Source organism: Equus przewalskii, chromosome 17, assembly GCF_037783145.1.
Source record: "Equus przewalskii isolate Varuska chromosome 17, EquPr2, whole genome shotgun sequence".
NCBI classification, from domain to species: Eukaryota; Metazoa; Chordata; class Mammalia; order Perissodactyla; family Equidae; genus Equus; species Equus przewalskii.
The window spans coordinates 48178706-48200765 of NC_091847.1; the positions used below are offsets into that span (position 1 = coordinate 48178706).

The window sequence follows — 22060 nt, forward strand, 5'->3', positions numbered from 1 at the left end:
TTCAGTGAAGATTTATGCTTGCTCTATAGTTAGAGTTTTGAAATTCATACAAGACTGTTATGAGACACTACATTGCTTCTCGTTGAACTTAGCCTACTCACTGGTACAAAGTTACATGCTGACTTAATACACAACTGTTTAGTCAACATAGATGGACAAAATGGATTCAGTCCCAATGTAGGTGGATATCAGACCACTGTGGTAATTATTATCTATACTAATCAAAAATATTCGATGATTCCAAGTCTTCATTTCAGTTGCAGCTATGCAGATGTGACCAAAGGTTGATGCCTTGTGAGTAGAAAACACTTCGATGGTTACAACTAGAGGGCTACTTGTCAAAATTGTAGAGACTTTAACGTTGTTTAAGACAAAGAAGATAAAACAACCAAAGGTAAGGTGTTAGGTAATCACCAGTGCCAAGGCAGTGCTGTTCAAGAAGAATCTGCAGTTTCACACTGTATTGAAGACTCAAATGGAACAGGAACCCTGTGGTCCAAAGAATTCCCATGTGTTGGTACTAACCCCCTTGAGGACAGGAGTAAAAAGCTAAATTAAGAATTTACTTGTACGCCCATGTTCATAGCAGCATTATCCACAATAACCAAAAGGTGGAAGCAACCCAAGTGCCCATCTACAGCAGAATGGATAAACAAAATGTGGTCTGTACACACAATGGTATATCATTCAGCCTTAAAAAGGAAGTGAAATTCTGACACATTCTATAACCATGGATGAACTCTGTAAACATTAAGCTAAGTGAAACAGGCCAGACACAAAGGGACAAACATTGTATAATTCTGCTTATATGAGGTTCCTGGAATAGTCAAATCCATGGAGACAGAGTAGAATGGTAGTTATGAGGGGCTGGGGAAAGGGAGCAATAGGAAGTTACTGTTTAATGGGTACAGAGTGTCTATTTGGGATGATGGAAAAGTTCTGGATATGGATAGTGGTAATGGTTGCCTAACAATGTGAAAGTACTTAATGACAGAATTATACACTTAAAAATGGCTGAAACAGTAAATTTTGTTTTACCACAATTTTTTCTTTAAAGAATTTCTGGTTGGCAAGGACTGTCAGGCATTTCTTGAATGTCAGGCAGTATTTGAAAAACAGCTGTGCAGTTATTCTTTGGGATATCATTATTTTGTTTTCTTTTACATTTTATTTGATTGATAACTTAAAACCATTTTTATTAGTTAATTTCTGTTCTCTTATCAATTTCAGGAGCACTACACATATTAGAGTTATTAAGTATATTAATTCTTGTTACAAATGTTTTCTTAGTTTATCATTTGTCTATACAAAAGTTTTACATTTTTATGTTCTGACAAGTCTGCTTTATGGTTTTCTGTCTTGCTTAAGAGAATCTCCTCTATTCCTACAATTACTGCTCTACTCAAAAGTGTTTGTAAGTTCTAGCAATGAAATAAACAAGCAAATAAAATAATTGGTATAAATATTGAATAAGAAAGGAAGAGATAAAATTATCTTTGCACATAATTTTTGCATATAAAAGAACCAGACTATGTAAATTTTTAAAAAAATTCTAATAAGAGAATTTGAAAAAAGTGGACAGCTATAAGATAAATATGCAAAAACTAATAGCTTTAGTCTCAACCTACAAGAAAAATAGAATTGAGCAAAATATCCCATTCAAAATAGCAAAAAAAAAAAAACCCATAAGAAAAAATGAACAAGATAGAGGGATATATTAATAAAACTGTAAATCTTGCTAAAAACCAAAGAGTCCTGTTTGTATGTCTCTCTCAGAAACTTTTAATATCCCCACAAGAGCAATCCATGGGTGTGTTTAATCAGCATCAAAATGAAATTTTTGAAGAAGCGAAGATTATTTTTAAGTACATTTAGAATAATTAATGTCCAGGAATAGATAAAAGAAGGGGAAAAGTTTGAAGGGGAAAGTTATTGTGAGAGGAATCTGCCTTACCGGATAATAAAAGCTTATCATAAAGCCACAGTAATTAAAACTGTAAGATTCTGACATAGAATAAATGAACTTGATCAATGAAAGAGAATAGAGAACCCCCAAATAGTTCTAAGTGTACATTGGAAGTTGATATTCACTACAGGCAGTAGGATTTCACATCAGTGGAAAATGGAACCTGTATTAAATCCTTTTGGAATGTTGTCTATCCCGCTTGAGGGAAAAAAAAGCCAAATTTCTACCTTATACCAATCTTAAGATAAATTTGACCTGCATTAGCTACCTCACTTAAACAGCAACTACAACAAAAATATTAGAAAACCTCTTAGAAACTTTTGTTTTTTAAAGGGTTAGTAAAATTTTTGTAAGATGATTAGATGCTACTCTCCAAATTCTGGTTCTAGTGAAGAACCTGAAAAACCCCGTTGCAGACTGAAGGATGAAAAAATAGAAGAAATAAGATTATGGCTTATTTGTTTAACCTAAGTTCAAGAGTTAGGTGAACTGGACACTGGAATATTCAGACAATGAAAGTGAAATTGATACATTTCTTACACCATATGCAAAAATAAACTCAAAATGGATTAACGACTTAAATGTAAGACTAGAAACCATAAAACTCCTAGAATAAAATATAGGCAGTAAACTCTTTGACACTGGTCTTAGAAAAATTTTTTGGGATCTGTCTTCTCAGGCAAGCGCAAATAAAGCAAAAAAAACAAATGGGACGACATCAAACTGAAAAGCTTTGCACAGTGAAGGAAACCATCAACAAGTGAAAAGGCTACCTACTGAATGGAAGAAGATATTTGCAAACAATACATCCAATCAGGGATTATATCCAAAATATATAAAGATATTTGCAAATGATACATCCAATCAGGGATTATATCCAAAATATATAAAGAACTCATACAACTCAATATCAAAAATTAAACAATCCTATTAAAAAATAGGCAGAGAGGGGTTGGCCTGGTGGCATAGTGGTTAAGTTCACACACTCCACTTGGGCGGCCCAGAGTTCACAGATTTGGATCTTGGTCACAGACCTACACACTGCTCATCAAGACATGCTATGGAGGCATCCCACATATAAAAAAGAGAAAGATTGGCAATAGATATTAGCTCAGGGCCAATCTTCCTCACTAAAAAGAAAAACAAAAGGGCAGAGAACCTGAAGAGACATATTTCCAAAGAAGACATAAGATGGCCAACAGACACATGAAAAAATGGTGGACATCAGTAACAATAAAAATCTCAATGAGACATCACCCTCACACTTGTCAGAATGACTATCATCAAAAAGACAACAAATAAGAGTTGACGAGGATGTGGCAAAAAGGGAACCCTCATACAATGTTTGTTCAGCCACTATAAAAAACAGTATGGAGGTTCCTCAAAAAATTAAAAATAGAACAACCATACAATTCAGCAATTCTACCTCTGGGTATTTAGCCAAAGAAAACAAAAACACTACTTTGAAAAGATATATGCACCCCCATGTTCATTGCAGCATTATTTAGAATAGCTAAGATACGGAAGCAACCTAAGTAAGTGCCCATTGATGGATGAATGGATGAAAAGATGTGGTATCTATATATACAGTGAAATATTACCCAGCCATAAAAAAGAATGAAATCTTGCCACTTGTGACAACTTGGATGGACCCAGAGGGTATTATACTAAGCAAAATAAGTCAGACAGAGAAAGACAAATACGATATGATTTCACTTATTTGTGGAACCTAAAAAACAAAACAAATGAACACAAAACAGAACTGAAACAGACTCACAGATACAGAGAACAAACTGGGGTGGCCAGAAGGGAAGGAGGTAAGGGGCTGGGCAAAATAGGTGAAGGGGATTAAGAGGTACAAACTTCCAGTTATAAAATAAATAAGTCACAAGGATGTAATGTACAACATGTGGGAATATAGTCAATAATATTATAATAACTTTCTATGGTTACTAGACTTATCATGGAGATTATTTCGTAATGTTTAAAAATGCAGAATCCACTATGTTGTATACCTGAAACCAACATAATATTGTATACTTCAATAACAAATAATAATCCTAAAATAAAATAATAAAAAAGAAAGTGAAATTGGCACAAACTTTCTTTAAGCAGTAAGACAATGCATAGTAAAACCCTTCAAAATGATTACACGTTTTGATCCAGTGATTACATTTTGAGAACTAAAGAAATAATCAAGGATGTTCCAAGCTTGATGTAAAGTGATACAAATTGCTTGGCGGGCTGGGCAACAGGGAAAAACATAAATAGGCAATTCTTTAAGAAATGGTGATACATTAACATGACGAATTATTCAGTCATTAAAAATCTATTATAGAAAAATATTTAATGACCAAAATATGCTCACATCAGATTCTTTTAAGGGAAAAAAAGAAAGATTACAAAACAATAGGTAGAGTGTCACCCAAAGTCTGTGGGAAGCACATGTGTACATAGAAAAAACCTAGAAGGCTGGAAAGTAAAATATTTACAGGGATTTTCCTCTGAGTGAGAGGGTTCCACGTGCCTTTGGAATTCTCCCATACCATCGGCCGCATTTTTGGTGGAGCTGGCTAGGAGTCAAGACACGGCTCAGCACTATCAGTCTGGAGAGTTTTTTTCTTCCATTAACCTCCCAAACAAACCACGATTTTTCTTTTTTCCTTTTTTTTTTTTCATTCTCATAGAAAATGAGTAGAGGTGTTAGGAGGCAAACTTGATTCTCATCACTTTAATCCAAGTGCCTGTTTTTATCAAGGTGTAACCTCATCTTATACATGTGTGTAGGTCCCTTGAACAAGGCTGCAGTTTCTGGGGATTAGAAATCACAGCTTTGCCTGTTGACAGGGGCTCTCACAGAGGCAGCTCAGAGTAGCTTCTGCTTTCCTAAGACTAACTCTGCCCTGGGCACCTGTGTAAGGAGGCTTTTGTCCCACACACTCTTTGCCTCCACCCCCTGGGGGATGCTATTAAGTCTTGTGGAATCTGAGCCTCTGGGCCTGAAAACCATCTGAGGAATGAGTCTCAGGGAAGTTCTTCTCAGTTGCTAGACTCAGAGGAAATCCAAAACCCTGACAGAATTTTGACTCCTGATTCTGAGACCTGCCGAGGAGACGCTGTGCTTTAGCTGCTATTTGTCAGCTCTGGAAATGGGGGCCATGCGGCTCGAGGGTATCTCAAGCCAGCAAGTTCCTATTCTATAGAAAATACATAGATGGTTGTCAGAAAACTGGAAGGAAAGAAGGTCTACTTAACGCCCCTGGTTTCCCCCAGAGCTCACCCCTTGAACTTGAGAAGCGTCTGTAGCAAGCTTTGTGGTTAGCGCTCCAGGGCTATTTCTGAGGTCATCAAACCAGCCAATGTCTTGCCCCAATATTGCCCTGAAACCAAATTTGCGTAGCCTTTTTGTGAGGAGCTCTCCAGATTTAGCAAAAGCATACCCCTAAAACAGAAAGGAGTCTTTAGTGATATTTTTAACATGAAAAGAGGAGAAATAGCTAAATTACTAACTAAAAAATAAAATTCCTTACCTGCAGAAATTGAGTGCAAAGGGATACACAGCCCATTGCTACAAAGAGCAGGCACACACCATTGATCTGTGACCTTTGTTCTTCTTTATCAGGAAGTGAAAAAGTCTTTGCAAGATGGTGAGCAAGGAAATAACTTTATTATCAAAAATAATACCGAAAGAAACAAATTCAAATGTTTAAAAGAAATTTCTCTTAAGCCTTGGGTTAAAAACAGTTTCACTTTAAACAAACTAGTAATTAAACCAAAGTTAACTGGGAATTTGTGCATTTTAATTCCGTATGGGGAAGGAAGCCTGGTGAATGAAAAGCCATAGTTAGGGTTTTTGTCTTGTTTCTTTGCCTGATGTAGGCAGTTGTTTTGGTTTTTCTTTGATAGAGATGAAAAATATAATGAAATGCTTCAAGTCCTTTATGTAATAAGGCGAAGAAAAAACAGGAAGGAAGGAAAGGAGGAAGGAAACAGGGAAGAAGGAAGGAAGGAAGGAAGAAAGAAAGAATGGAAGGGAGGGAGGAAGAAAGGTGAGGAAGATACTTGAGAATCTGAGAATGTTATCTGGGACAAAATTCAAAGTATTGTTACGACCTCTGTCTTTCTCAAATAATAGACGCAATAAAGATGATTTTCGCACTCAGGTATCTTACCTGTTATAAGTTTTATAGATTATATGTATACAAATAATACCATCGTTAAAGAAGCAACTAGCTATCGGGACACTGACAAGTTTGTATCCATCTGAGACTGAGGTTGTTGCCTCGACATCACTAGAAGCTGAAAAAGTTCCCCCTCAAAAACTCATGGAAATTGAGGGTGTTTTGTTATTTTTTAGTTTATAGTAAGTAGTAAGCTATACTCATAAGCATATTGTGAACTGTCAGCCACGTGCTCCAGTAACTGACTGGGGACCACGCAGTTGCAGGAAGAGAATGGGAAGAACAGCCGCATATTCTACCGACATTGACCTACAGTGACACAGATTTTAGGTACAATAAAACCTTCCCAATTCAGACTAAGGGAGGGAACTGTGAGAGTTCAGAAAAAGTATGCATTAGAGAGCTGTACAATAAATCCCTATTTATTGTTCTGAATTAATTTGAGTAACTAAAACAAGGCCAACAAGCAGTTGCTCAAAAAAATCCCATTTATTCAATAAACATTCATCGAGTACCTGCCATACGCCAAATAAATCTCCTGAAAGCATTGTGCACCATTCCACTGACAAACGCTTTTTTGTGAAGCAAAAATAACCTGTTCAAATGATCACAAATTCCAAAAGTGGTGGGAGGGGTTCTACAGTCATGAGGTCTACTGGTTTCTAGGACAAGAGTTTCCAGGGCCTTCATGGTTCTTAACACAGAGGAAAGTGGGCTCAGAAGTCACCACAGTCATTCTTCCCAGCATGGGATAACTCGCGTGTTTAGAGTTTGCAAATTCAGGGGTTTAAAGACATATTTCAGTTTGGTTCTAAATATCCCTATACAAATCTCCTGCAGCCCCAAGCTGCGATGTGACAAGTCCCCTTCCTCCCTACAGGTCTCCTATCATAATCCTGGACTGTAGAACCACAGATTAGCCAGCTTAACTCATTTTACAGACGGAAAACTAAAGCCCAAAACATTGAGTCTTCTGTCCAAGTTCATTTAGCTAGTAGTTATTATTGGATAAGGAAATGCCTATTTTTCAGATTCCAGTGCAGTGGTTTTCTTCTGGACACGTTCTCCTGGTTCTTGGTGTTACCCATCTTCTCAGTGTTAAAAAAGAATGTGTGGCTAATGTTAAACCCACACAACTGTCCAGTTCAAGATTGGGCATCTATCTATCCATAATCTTTTTTCACAAAATTCTCCTCCATGAGTTCTTTGTACATTCTTGTTGAAACGCAACCCAATGGGCTGCCCGTCCATAGGTTCCTCTGTTCTTAGACTAGCTGTGGTTTGAGCATCCATCTGTGCCATTTTTATAATGCTAAATGTGCCTAAGGATAAAACGAACATTCAAGAAACTCTTAATATTTACCAGACGCCAAATGTGTCACTTAATTTAATTTGAGAGAATTTCCTTAAATTAGGATCCTTAAAACAACCCAGTGAGGTAGATTTCCTTGCTCCATATTCTAGATGAGGAAACTAAGGCTCATCAAGGAGAAGCCCCTTGCCCAAATGCACACAGAGAGTACAGAGCAGAAACTTATTACAAATGCAGGGCTGGCTGACTCCAAAGTTCATGCTTTTTCCCAGCATGCTACATCCAAATTGCTGTGCTTGGAACATTTGGCACATTTTCCAAGTCAAAGAGACCCAGGGAAAGCGAATCAGATAAATTATGCCTTACATGTATATTAAGACTTCACTAGATTAGCAACCAGGTTTTTAACAATGCCCAATCATTTGCTGGGTCCGCGTTCCCAAATGTGGTCTCAAAACACCAAATGTGAATATTGTGCCCTTTAGATATGTCAGAATGAAAATAGCACAATTAAAAACAGACTATTATCCGATTCGTGATTACACCCTATGAGATGAAAGCATCGTGAATCTGCTGATGAATATGTGATAATTATGCTAAGAGACAAACAGAAACAATCTTCTTTATCAGAGAGAAAAAAATAGTAGTTTGTTTAGGTTCATTCTCTTAGCAAATCCAACCATGTGAGAACAGTATCCAGGAGCAAACTTTGGATCTCACCACTAGATTCAGCTACTCTGGTCCTGCAGCCCTTAAGTGAAAAGCTCCATTGCTCGGGCTAAGTCCTTCCTAGGACTTCTGGTGGTGATCAGAAGAATTGCCCAGAATACTCTCACCACCAGTATCTGGTGGGTGCTCTAGGAAGGCAGGGGTTATTGATGAATCAAGTGTTTTCTGACTTAGCCATTTCATAGACCACTTAAGCTGGACGTTGTCTTAGAAATCGTCTTTGTCAATCCTTCATGTTATAATTGAGGGAACCGAGGCCCAGAGAAGTGGCATGAGGTGACCTCAGGGCATACAGTACTTGATAAGTAACCAGCACAGCCAGTTTCAGAGTAAAGGTCTCCTGACAGGGAACCCAGGACTTTTTCCACAGCAACTCATATAGGGTTTAGGTGAAGTTAGATGAGTATATTTCTTAGTCCGCTTTTATAAGAGAGAAATGATCAGCAAAGATGCTGACAACCTGGATTTATTTTAAAGGCAAACATCTAGAGCACAGTCTTGGGTCTTTATGGATTCAACTCTATCCCCCACACCTTCTACAGCTACATCAATGCTCAGTGAGATGCATTTCCAGAGCCTCTCCCTGCTAGAATGTCAGCTTTATGAGGGCAGGAAGGGGCTCTGGTTTTCTCCTTCACAACTCTGACCCCAACATCAGCAACAGTGTCTGGTAAACAATAAATGATCAATAAATATTTGTTGAACGATGAGTGGATTTTTCTGTTTACTCTCTGTCTTCCTCATGGACCTGAATCTCCATTAGGGAAGGCACCATGACTGATACTGCCCTCCCAAATTCCTAGCACTGCATCTAGGGGAGATAATCAACAAATATCTGTTGAATGAATAAACGACATTTCTATTATATTTAGTATATTGTAATTACTAGGCATTAAGAGATATAAATTATTTCAAATATTTTCAGCATAAAATTTTTCACATAACCAGAAATTCAATTTACCAGAGTTGAAGGTCCCTATGTTTCCAATTTCCTACCTCCCTGAAATTAACATGATTTCCTCACTCACCACAAGGGGGCAGTGTGAAGACTGAAGCCGTGGCTGGAGCCTTCCCCACAAAATTGATTGATTGTGTTTGCAGACTATCCGCCTCTTTCTTTACAACCTATGCCTGTGGGAACATTTTTCTGGTCAGGACCTCTACCAGAGAGGCGGCAAGAGAGAGATGTAGAAGGGGAAACTAAACCTTAGGACTCTTACTAAGTTCTGACAGTGTGTCATGCTGGCAAATCCTTTAGGCTAGGCTTCAGAAAACTGGGTTCTAGTCCTGGCCCCATCACCTAATGCCTGTGTCACTGAACATGTCAATAAAGTACTCTAAATTCTAAGTTTGCCTCCGTGTTGATCTCACAGGATTTGCGTGTGTGTGTGTAAATTTCAACTAAGAAAACATGATAGCATTTTGATAGCTAATTTTGCAATGATAAGCTTTTATTAGAACCTGGCTCTGCAGTCACACTGTCCGGCTTTGAATCTCAGATTCCACTGCTTGCTATTGTAAGTTCTCTATGCCTTGGTTTGCTCTTTTGTAAAATGGGAACAATAAGAATACCTACCACAGGTGGTTATTAGGAAAGTTTAGTGAACTATTATATATAAAGTGCTTAGCATTTAATGAATGTTTGCAGTTATTATTATTATTTTATTATAGCAACAAAGTCAGATAGAGAATACCAAAACTCCTAGGAAGTGAAAAATTGAAATAAACTTATTCTTTATCCATGACTTATTTTACTTCTCTCTTCTTTGTCCTGTTTCCTCCTCACCTCCCCCATTTCAATGGTGCCATCAGCAGGAAAGCAGAGAATTATACAACATGCACTAACATCTGCTATTATGAATCAGACTTTGTACCTCAGCTGTTCAGCAAGATCAAAATGGCCCTGAAATCCTTTCGCATTATTCAACGAACATGCTTTGCATTATGATTTGGTTTGCATATAGGTAAATCGCCCTCTTCTAACACTAAATTTGCAGCCACAGTGCCATTTTTTACAGACATGATGACTATACGAGTGTCCTCCCAGCCCAAATGAGTGCTCAGCTTCGCCTTCTTACCTTCTGTGTGATGGAGACTCGAGGCCTTTTTAATCCTTTAGAGATGAAAAAAAGGAGCTAACCAAAAAGAGCTGAATACGTTAAAACAAAGAGCCAACCTACCAAAAACGACACTATCTACTGATGGAAAAACAAAAGGTATGAGGAGAATAAAGCTAGTCCAGCCTTTTGCTTACCCCAAGAATCTGGCTGAACAGAAAGGCATAGACGGGTGTAACTGTGCCATTGACAGCTGCACCCACGGCCCCTACCAGCATGTAGGGCCATTCCGGAGCATTGAATTTCAGAATCCTTCTAACTGGGGCAGGTTCAACTTCTTCTTCTTCCACAGGAATGTCCTTGTCCTTGAGGGGAGAGAGGGTTACAGTAGTCATTCAGAAATGTACACACAGACATTCTGCATCCACTCTTCTATTACACAGCAGACCACTCAGCAGCCACAGATTTAAGAGTCATGGATTGATTGGTTATGAGTGACCTCAAAGATCTACGAGATGCAGTGATTGTTATTTTGTGAGGAACAGTCTTGAACTGCTTGAGACCATGCTATGACTCAGAAGGGACTGAGCCTAGAGGGAGAACTCATCTGGAGGTGACCTTACAGTTCTCATTTCATAATCACATACGTATTAACTCTCAGGGAGTGATACATATGTTGGATCTTTCAGAAAAGGAACCCTCTAATTTAAAAAAATTTTTGTGCTTGAGTGATATTTACATATTTGAGGACTTCTGAAATTTTCAAGATATGCCCTTCCTAAATATCAAAGCTCTTTAATCCAGTAACTGGCTAAAGCTCTAAGGCAGGCCAGTGTATCTGAAACAGGCAAAATAATTTTAAAAATTTATTAAGTGCTGTCAACAATTATAATTTACATGTTTTTTGTAGAGTTTTTCTTAATGAGTACCCAGAAGTACATGATAACCTATTTGGACTTCTAAATTCTACATTTTCATCACAAGGAGTAAAAATTATTTCAATATTTCCTTATCCTGATCTCTTTAGTTGCATTAAAATGTCAGAGCTAGCAAATTTTTATTCTCTTGAAGGCAAATATTATTTCCAGAAGTCTATTATTATAACCATCACTTTTCCTTGCTATAGATATTACTCAGTCTATAGGCCCATTTATTCAATGTTATCAAATTTATTACTCACTTTGTTTGAGAAAGGATTTTAGATGGTTTATATAGACCTATATTGAATTTTTTTTACTTTTCTATTAAAATATACTAAAAATATGTATAGCAAATTGACTACAAAACTATTAGTTAGCACTCTCTTTCATTAACATGTAGTAATTTACCCTTTAGACAGCTGAATGTCAGGAACAGACAACAGTGAGGAACTTCAAATACTTTCCTTCTGTTTACAAAGTCAAAGACCACATTACCAATTCCATTTAAATATATGTCTGGTGTCATGTCCATGTCATGATAGTTGCAAGCCGAACAGGATAGAGGAAGGCAACTCAGCTGGTGATGGATTTGTTAGTGCCTCCATTTCAAGTTCTCTCTTGGCCCGCCCTCAACACTTGGACTTGTCATTACTACTCCCTCATGCAGCAAATCCTTCTGTTCAATGATTTCATCTCTGACAGCTTACTAGCTCTAGGAAATCAATGCCAGAGAGAAAGAAGCGCACCTAGGAAAGCATGAGCGGAACAGATGTAGAAAGAACGGGGTTCTTGGATGAGACCCTTACGACCACCAGTGTAATACACCACCAAACACTTTCGCTCTCTGGGGCTCAATATCTCATCCTCAAAATGACAGAGTTGGACTAAGTTGTTTTGGGGAGGCAAGTCTCTATCAGTCTCTGATATGTGCTTCTGCATATCTTGTGAACAGGGGCACTGACTACTTTTGTTTAGATTATTTTTTCAGGGATGTTTGTGTAGCAAATAGCCTTGGAGCACAGAGATGGTTCTACCATCCCAAGAAAAGAGCAGGTGTGCTTATTGCCCATTATAAATGAATCAGGTGCCTTAAGCCTGGGATTTCTTTCCTGTAACACACGCCCCTTCACTTGCTGGTATCATCTAGCCCTCTTTGCATCAACTTATGGGAAGTAAGCATTGGGCTGGGAAAACAGTGCAAATGCTGTATTCTGGCTACTGCTCTTGCTGTGAGTAATAACGTCTTTTGTCTCTGACATAGGACTCTTGTGTATTCTGCCAGCATCCATGAAACTGTGGCAGGCTAACTTGATAGTTTGCAAAAGAGCAAAATATCAGACCCTTTACAGTTCTAGACAGTGGTTGGTGTCCAGATGTGGGTGCATACCGACTCACGTGGGTCAATGATCAGATATACAGGTTCTTGTGCCCCATCACCAGAAATTCTAATGTAGTAATCCTAAGTGTGTATCTGTATTTTAAAAAATACTCCCCGGGTAATTCTGGTAACAAAGCCTAGTTTGTGAGATCCTCAGTATATGATCTTCAAGACTCCTTCCAGCACTAATTGTCTAAGATTCCACAATTACACATTTTGAAAGTGTCAGCTGTGTTGTACCCTGTAAGGGCATTAAACTCCAACATTCCCAGAACCACTGCCCTACAGGATGATCCACTCACAGCCTGACATGACAGAAATTTTCCTGGCCTTCTGATACCTGAAAGTAAACCTAACTCTAAACAACAAAACCTAAGACATTTAAAAGCAATATGAAGTAACTTTTGTCAAGTAGTTATCATTCCAAGATAAACTAACAAGAGGCAAAATTTAATTAATTTGAATACAAGTTTGACTTTAAAGAAAACTCTCCCCCAAGCCCAAAGGCGATGTGATTATCAAGTCTGAATGATGCAAAAACTAGGAAACCTGTCTCTGAGTAATTGATTTTTAATTGACATTTATTTGATATAGCTAAAAGAATAATAGAAGAATAAAAGAAAACAAAATATAATTGAAGTCATTATGTATAGAAGGGCTTTATTCTCTGATTTTGCAAAGCTAAAGACGTGTTTACTCATCTAAAAGCTAAAGATGAATTTATTCATCTTCCCTCTATATATAAAGGGAGAGAGAGATAAAATGGCAAAAGTCTACATGTGTTTCAGCACTGCGGAGTTCCCGCCCCTGTTGTAGCAATGTCAAGTTGCACAGTGCTCTTTTATCAGATGTAAAGAAAAATCCTACCAGCAACTCCAGTGCAGGGAGGAGGACAGTGGCTTTTGCTCATCTTTGCGTTCCTACCACAATACCGGGCACATAATAGGTGTGCAATCAATGTTTATTGGATGAAAGAACGAATGAAGCTTTTATGCCCATGGTGCATACATGCAACAAAACATTTACTTGAAAAAATACTGATGGCTCCCCTACTATGGAGATGGTTCAATGAGAGACACTGGACTTTTCCCAGTTTCCTTCCCTCCGTCTCCTTGTGTAGGTCAAGTGAAAATAGAACTTCCTACTTAAATATTATGTCTTACTTTCTCTACTTTGTTACACTGGTTTCATCATGACAATCCCCAGGGGCCTCCTGCCTAAATAATGGCTTTAAGATTTGATGATAAGAAATGGTAATTATGACAAGGGAGCAGAGAGTCTCCAAATGAACAAATACTGATAGTCATTTTAATGGGTCCTGTCTTTGTCCTCTCTCTTAACCAATACCTAAAGCCTATCTTACAGTTAGCTGTAACAAAGTGATGGGTCTCTAATATTTGACCTTGACTTGATCTCATATATATTCTACCTTGTTTTTTGGTTTTCATGAAAGAGATGCCTAGATATCAGAGACTAGAACCTCTAACCTGCAGTTTTCCCCTAATCCTAAAGTTAATTTTATCAGCATTATGACTAAGATCTGACTCCATTTATGGGAAGCACGAGCACAGGTTGGAGAGCAAGAGAGACAAGCTGTAGTTTTAGTTCTGTCACCAGCTGACTATGAGATCTTGGGTCAGACACTCCTCAGATTTTGGAAGCACAGACTTATGAAAATATCTCTTCTACGTTTTCAGAGTCAAAACTCTGAGACCACAAGGTGGAGATAACTCCTTTATGTAAGTAAACCTTTTGCACTGCAACATAAGATAGAACATCTCCCAATTAAAAGAAGGTAAGGTTAGAGCTTCCCCAACAAAATGAGGAAAAGAAAGGATTTCACCAGGACTTGCGCTTGCAAGACTTAACTATTAAAGTACTTTAAAAGATACTTGGGATTAGAATAACCCAGATATTTAAAATATTTTAAAATTTAGTTGGATTAGAAATCCCATAAGTTAAATTTTATTAACCCTAATTCTGTTGTTTCCTTTTTAAAAATACGGAATTCTTTAAATCTAAGAGACTCCAATATAATTGTCACACAAACAAGCAATATTAATACAAGCATAAGATGTTCTCCTCTTGGAGCTCTAGCAAAATCGTGTTGGCTTTCCTGTCATTTTTTTCCTTCTTCTTCCTTTTTCTCCCTTAACTAGAGAGAGAATATCAAGTGGCATCTTTTTAAAATTACAGTTGCTTACATTTAATTGAATTTAATTGTTCCATTCTAATTTACAATGCTGATGAGTAGAATATTATATGGAGCATTTTTATTTCTCTAAAACTAATCTCTATATTTGATTGAGGTTTCCTTTTATTTCAATGACTCCCTTCTGAGTTTTCCCTGCATCATAAGAACTCTATGGGAATCGATGTCCAGGTCTCCGGGAATCTAATTGCTCTCTGCAACTATGCTGGGCCATCTACCAATTTCAGCAATAACAACAACAAAATCAGATTTTCTTTTCCTTCCTTCCTAACTCTCTTGCTTTTATTGTCAAACGTCTACCTAGAAACTAGAAAGAAAAAACATGAAAATGCAAAAATTGAATATGATTGGTGCTATTATGTTTGACAATTCAGTGTAGTGCTTTGTCCTTTCTCCCTTGAAGTTCTATTAAACTCCATACATAATGCATTTTGTAGTTATTAGTGGCAGCACCATGGACATAAATGAAATACCCATTTCAAGAACTAGAAGAGGAGCCGAATCGTTAATGGCAAGATGCAGTAGACAATCATGCTTAGAGAAATACATTTCTCTCATTGTGGTTCATCCTGCTGCTTCTGAGAAAAGGTGTTCTTCTATGAAATTTATTTAAACCAACTCTATTAGTTATGAGTCCTCTATTCATCCATTACTAATACATGAAAACTGAAAGAGAGCCTTAACAATCCTTCTACCATAGTCACCAGATCATAAGCAGTACTGTACTTTTTTCCAAATTTGTCATTGTGAACCAATGTTCATAATTACTTACAAAATGAATTCTCACATTGAAATTTTTTAAAGACAATTTGCAATTACATCATGCATAATGGATGTGCTTGTAATTAGAATACTCTCTGACTTATTTGCTTGGATAAATCTTGTGGTTTGGGCTTATTTTATTGTAGAAATTCAATTTTTCATCCTAGTTCTAAAATCTCCTGATGTCCTGCTAAGCGCAGGCCACTGGGCTAGGTGCCCAAGTCCATACAAATACAAATACTACTTAGTCATTCACTTTGGAAACTTTTAATTTAGTAAGGGGATAAGACAGCATGACCTCAAATAAGGCTCAGTAAGAGAATTGCCATGAAAAGACTCAAATGAAGAGTAACGGGGGATGGATGTGAAAGCGTCAGGGCTGAAGAGTGAGGTACAGTGACCAAGGAAGGCTCTCAGGAGGAGGGATGTTCTCCTTACCTGAAAGTTAGACTGTGCCCACAACAGCTTGGGCTACTGGCATCTTTATGGAGAAAGTTTTATATGGCTCTAGGAGTTGATTCCTCTCCCATCTCTTTAATTATTGTGTTATTTTGAATTATGTTAAAATGAATAGTGTTAGTTTTAAATGCATTCTAAAACAATTATTATAAAATTGTATGAAGTAAACAAATGTCCATAAGACCAAATCAGCCCCCATTAATTCAAAATTTGTGATGACTTGTATAAGGGCTAGCCTTATCAAATACCTTTGTTGACAAGACAATTCAGGCAATTATAATTTAAGAAAGAGATTTACAAATTTGAAAAAAAGTTTTCAGATATCCTTAAATTGGTGCCTGACCTGTCTGTCTTCTGCAGGAGTAGACTTATGATCTATAACACCTACTGGAGGATCATGTACCAGGAAAGAAAGCTGAGACTTGGAACGCTGCCGGATGGAAGATCTGTAAACAAACAGAAAGATGAAAGAATCTGTAGATTGTGGGCAGGCTAGAACAGGACTCAACTAGTGTCCAAGGTTGCATCACATGTGTCAAATAAACAGAAATGTTCACTAGGTCACATGGTAACCAGATAAAGGAGCTTCCTTGTTAGGTTTCACAAACCTCTTCTTAGGGCAGAGCTAATCAGGTTGGTTGCTGTGGGTCCCAAGCTAGACTCTGATTCAGAGTGTACCCAAGAAAAGAGAAAGAGAAGGGTGTTCAAGTTGTCCCACTAGTCCGCCAAAAAAAGAAGTCTAAGACTCAAATCCATTCCAAATCTACATGGTTCTGCTAATTGCTGTAATGGCAGTGGTCCATCGCCTTTACCTCCCTTCTGGTTGTAGGTTGTAGTTTTGATCTCTCTCCCTTTCTCTGTCTATATTTCATGTTTACTTTAGCATAATGCCACCTGGATACAAATGAGCTAGCTGGAGGAAATAGGGCCCCTAGTGAGATTTTCTCCAGGCTATGTACCACCCTTGGGGATGCACTTAGTTAACAAATATTTTATTGAAATATAATTTAGCTTCATGTGTTCGTTCATTCATTCATTCATTCAACAGAGGCTTATTGGACACCTACAACACGCAAACCATTGCCAGGTGCTGGGGGGATACAAAGACTGGTCAATCACAGACTTCTCCCTCAAGGAACGTAAAATCTCGTAGATGAGCAATGCGTGCACCCAACCCTGATGAAAGGAAGAATGTGGTAAGTGCTGTAAGGCAGGTTTGAATAAAGAAATGTACGGCAGGCATTACCATGAAAGGCTTCATGGAAGAGGTGGCTAAGGTAGGATTTGGGTATTTGTAGACTAGAGAGGGAAGAGCATTTCTGATTGAGAGAACAGTGTGAACAGAAGCACAGAGGCAGGAGAAAACAGGCTTACTGGTTACATACACTTAGCACGGGATAGACAGGAAGCAATTGGTTCGGTTGCTTTGGTTTATTTCCTGAGACTTTTGGGAAGAAGACTCCTACTCTCCTCTGAGTTAAACTTGAAAGTGTGCAGCACTGGGAGCTGCTGGCAATTATGTCAAGACCCTCAAAGTAAGAAGCTTCCTGAAAAATGAAGCCAATAGTGAAAACAGGTAGAGTTGAGAAGGGAAGAGGGAGAATCTGTATGTATCTTGGACGTATCATTGAAGCCCCAACCTTGCCTGAAGCCAAAGCATCCTTGGACTATTTAGTTATCTTAACTGATTCCCTCATTTTAAAGGTTAAACCAGGTGGGGTTAGATTTTGAGTCATTTGAAAATAGTCCTAAGTGATAGAGGCAATGCTGAAGACTTTAGAGGCAGGCAGTTACGTTACCAAAGCACGTAATCTGAAGTAATATGTTGTAAAGAGAAAGATGTTAGAGAGCAGAAGACCTGCATCAACTGTTTTAGTGCCATCTATTGGGAACCATTCCCAAGTCTCTCTCTATCATTTGTATTCAGGTGAGATTAGACTGAAACAAACATCAAGGTGGTGCCTGCCTATTATATGTGGTCATCCAGCCTTCTTGTGAAGGCAGTAACACATCAACTTAATCATTTTAATTTGTTCCCACATTCTGTTAATGGCTTTGCCATCCTCTTAGTCACCCAGGTTCAACAAGTAATCCCTCTTCCTTGCTCTTGCACATTCAAACTCTTGCAAGTCTTATTATGACCAGGCACGAAATCACTCCTCACTCCTACTCCTGCTGCCAGACTGGCCTCCGGGACACTCCAGTTCCCTCCCACCAGCCCCGAAACTTTACAGCAACAGAGTCGTTTCCTTGGGTTAGGTAACTAAGGTTGAGATGTCTTTTCCAGAAGGTGTGAGAAGTAGGCATGTGTCAACTGGAGAGAGCAGAGTCATGATAGAGCTGAGACTTAGGGTCATGGACCTAAAAAGCAAACTCAGAGCCTTGGAAGCCAAGGTAGGAGTATGTGGAAAAGGAGAGGGTCTCAAAATATAGTTGACTTCCTCTGGTTCTGGGCAAGGAAGACCTAAATCCTCGTCCCCTTGGATTTCTACTACTTCAGTCTTATATTTCTTAAGTCTCTCTCTCTCCCTATTCCCCAAACCCTTCCACCTGTCTAGCATAGGCTGTCCCAATGAGACTGTGGGCAGTAAGGGTGCTAGGCAGGTACCCTACTTGGCAGCCAGTTGCCCCTCTTATGGTCTACCATAAACTCCAGAGTTAGGATTCTATCACACCCCTTTTCAGAAACCTATAGCATCTGCGTCTTCCTTTCTCAGAAGCTGTGCACCACTTCTCACCACAAATAAAAACAGCTAATTCAGGGAATAAATGCTCTCTCTGTTGCAACATTATTATTTAGAAAATTAATTACTGTCATCCATTAAATTACTCTTGAACCTAAAATATATTACTAAAGAGGGACTTAGCCATCAGAAAGATCAAAGCCAAGGAAAGAGGATACAAATTAACATTTCATTTAGTCATCTTTTAGCAAAAAAAATGTGTCAGCATACACAATGAGATATTTTTAACAGACCTTCTTACTCAGACTTACAAATCTTTCTCTGCAGGAGGTTTAATAGCTACTTCCCGTGTATAGATTATATTCCTGGATTTCTCATCCTAGTCATCAAAATGTAGAATTTGTGAGAACTAATAGCCACATAGGAAATGTTTATATTAAAAATGGTTGTCTGGTCCTCATAGTGAACTGTAAGTAAACTACTTAGAATGGGTAGAATTTTGTTCATCTGAAAAGTTAAGAAAATATTGATCTTCTTGTTAACAGACCATGAGATAAACTTCCTCTCTGCAACCTTTCACCTAGTGATCGATAGAGATGCCGAGGCATTCTCTCCGTTGAAGAAATTAGTTGGTATCTTCAGGTTGTGATTCTAATGGCCCTTATAATTTAATTTTTTTATTCCAATCAGAAGAGCATGATTAAGTGTAATGCCAGATGTCTATAAAAGTTGCCTAATAATTTTGGCAATTTTTATAGCTTTTACTTTATAAAGGAACTTGAAGCTATGCTTTATTATTTTCCAAATTCAATAAATTCATTAAAGCTAGCAATTCTTGAAAATTTTCTGAATAGACCTGTTCTCAAAAGGAAAAATAAAAAACCCTAAGCATAAACTCAGTGAACTACTCTTCAAATACTAAAATAAATACATCCATGTTTGAACTACTTGGAGTTGTTACCTGAATGTTCTATTTTAAGCCTCTTTAACCAATTTTCAATAAACAATTCGCTATCTTGAATGAGCAAGTCCTATAACTGAGCCTTTGCTCAGAGCACAGCCGTGAATCAAATATCCTAGAAATGGTGAGGACAACTGTAGAGAAATAAGCTGTCAGCCCATTGCCTACCAATAGTCTCTTAACAAGAAAAAAATCTTGAATAACATTTTCACAAATATAGACGAATACTCTGGGGCAGAATTTTTCTTAATACACAAACTTTTAACATTAAAGGAAGTATTTTATTGAAACTCTTAAACCAGGATGGAAGACTAAAATTTACAGTCTTGCTATAGCATACGCCAAAAATATGCTTTGAAAGTGATTACTCCTATTTTGATCCACAGAAAAATGAATAGCTCATGTTTAGGAAAATTCTCTGTAAGGGTTAGAAAATACACTTCTTGGGGCCAGCCTGGTGGTGTAGTGGTTAAGTCTCATGCTCCACTTAGGCAGCCCAGGGTTCACAGGTTTGGATCCTGGGCACAGACCTAGCACCACTCATGAAGGCATGATGTGGCAGCGTCCCACATACAAAATAGAGGAAGACTGGCACAGATGTTAGCTCAGTGACAATCTTCCTCACAAAAAGAAAAAGAAAAAGGAAATACATTTCTTATTTCATCTAGTTAAGGAATGATTTCACTTTGGATGCGTTACTCTGGGAGCAGAAATATCTGTAATTCAGTTGTAGCTCCGTAGGTTAAAGAATGGAGCTAAAGGCATGCATTTGACCTTCATATAAGACAGTGCTTCATACTACAATTAGTTCTGGGGACCAGACTCAACACAATTTTTTTTTAAATCTCCTTTCTAAGCTCAATAAACAATATTTTAACAATAGACCATCTCTATCATGATCCCATCCCCAATAAAATGAGAAGCCAAATTTAAATTAAAAATCTCCATGAACTGGAGACAGAAATGTCAGTACTGTAACCAAGGATTCCCTTACATGTTTCTATTACACGAGACCTAGGGATATGCTTGGGACTCTCCTTGTCGTACTCAAGATACTGTGACCTGAGGGTCACAGCTGCAGAAGGCTCCTAGGAATATCTGAAAACTTTAAAATCTGCCCCACCACTTAGGCTTACCTTAAACTAGCCTGGTAGCTCCCTCTGCTAAAGGTCTGTTTTCTCTCAAGTAAGGCACCTTCAGTTTCGTCTTTTCCTATTCAATACAACATGAGTGATTCCTTAGTGTGTACAATAAGCAGAACCATATACAATAAAATTATTTACTATGTTTGCCTAGCACATCATTACTATATTTGATGCTAAGACAGTCTATTAACTTTAGTGCAGTAAATGAAACTTAGCACTTGTCCAGCACCTTCTAACGAGAAATTCCAAAATACTCAGCAAGATTGAATCTTTTAACCTGAGACAGCCTATGTTTTATCAGCACAGAAATGGATATCCTATAGCTATAGCATATATAAATCATTAAAAACTTAAGGGAAGCCCACTAGAAGTGGGAAAATAAACGATAGACTCACCAAATTTTTAAAAACTCTTTTTAGAATAAATTACATGTTCAATGTTATCATACCCAATGGAGTTCACAAATCCAGATGTGATATGGTAGAGAGAGTTTGAAGTGGTTGGTTAATGTAGGCTGGGATAAACCAGCAAATCTGAAAATTCAGATTGAAAAAGAGAAGGCACCCTAGGGCCTGAAGTACCCATTTACATTAGTGAAAATACGCATAAAACATTTTAGTCATTGATTAGTTCACTCAGCCAGTAAGAAGAGAGCTCCTACTGTGTGCAGGCACTATAGGAAGCATCTTCTATTTGCAAAGTGTTGGGGGGGGACAAAGAAGGATGGAATTGAAAGTTCTTCCACAGAAGACCTGGATTTTACTCTATGACTTGATCAGGGAGCTAAACCTCCTGAGCTTCTGTTCTTTCCTATATCATCTATATAATGCCTCCCAGGGCTTTGGGGAGAACAAATAAGACAGTGTATATTAAAATGCATAGAAATCCATAAAGCACTATATATGCTAACTATCTAGTATAATGTGCAAGCATAATGGAAAAGTCACTTGCCCTTTACGTCCTCTTCATTAAGAGCTTGATCTCCTTGACTTTGCAAAGTCACTAGAGTGAAGTAAACTCCTTTTCTTTCCAGCAGTTCTTCATGGGTGCCTCTTTCCACTGCTGTACCTTGTTCAAAACCAATAATGACATCGGCAGCTCTGACTGTGGATAGGCGATGAGAAACTGAAATGATTGTACGTCCACGCTGAATCTGCAAGGAGGTAGAGTGCACCATTAAACGAGACTGTAAGACAGAGCCGACATCGACATTTGGATCATCTCAGAATCCACAAGTAAGTCAGAGCCTTGTCCCTGGGAAAATCCTTCAATAATAGGCTGTGCAGATATTAGA

At 38.0% G+C, this 22060-nt stretch overlaps 1 protein-coding gene across 13 annotated transcripts in view; it reads right to left on the minus strand.

The window, feature by feature from the left end:
• ABCB11 (ATP binding cassette subfamily B member 11) overlaps positions 1–22060 on the minus strand; it is an 87812-nt gene that overhangs the window by 16758 nt on the left and 48994 nt on the right. For 2 of the 13 annotated variants that reach the window (XM_008544340.2, XM_008544328.2), the window contains exons 16-21: positions 21718–21919; positions 20758–20833; positions 16320–16422; positions 10443–10610; positions 5497–5601; positions 5247–5408 (exon numbers count right to left, since the gene is read on the minus strand). In XM_008544340.2, the coding sequence (XP_008542562.1) occupies positions 5247–5408; positions 5497–5601; positions 10443–10610; positions 16320–16422; positions 20758–20833; positions 21718–21919 (816 nt within the window). Of the gene's footprint in view, positions 1–5246; positions 5602–6617; positions 7470–9055; positions 10611–16319; positions 16423–20757; positions 20834–21717; positions 21920–22060 lie in introns of those variants that run through there. The other 11 variants (XM_070580077.1, XM_008544354.2, XM_070580074.1 and 8 more) reach the window with 8 other exon arrangements.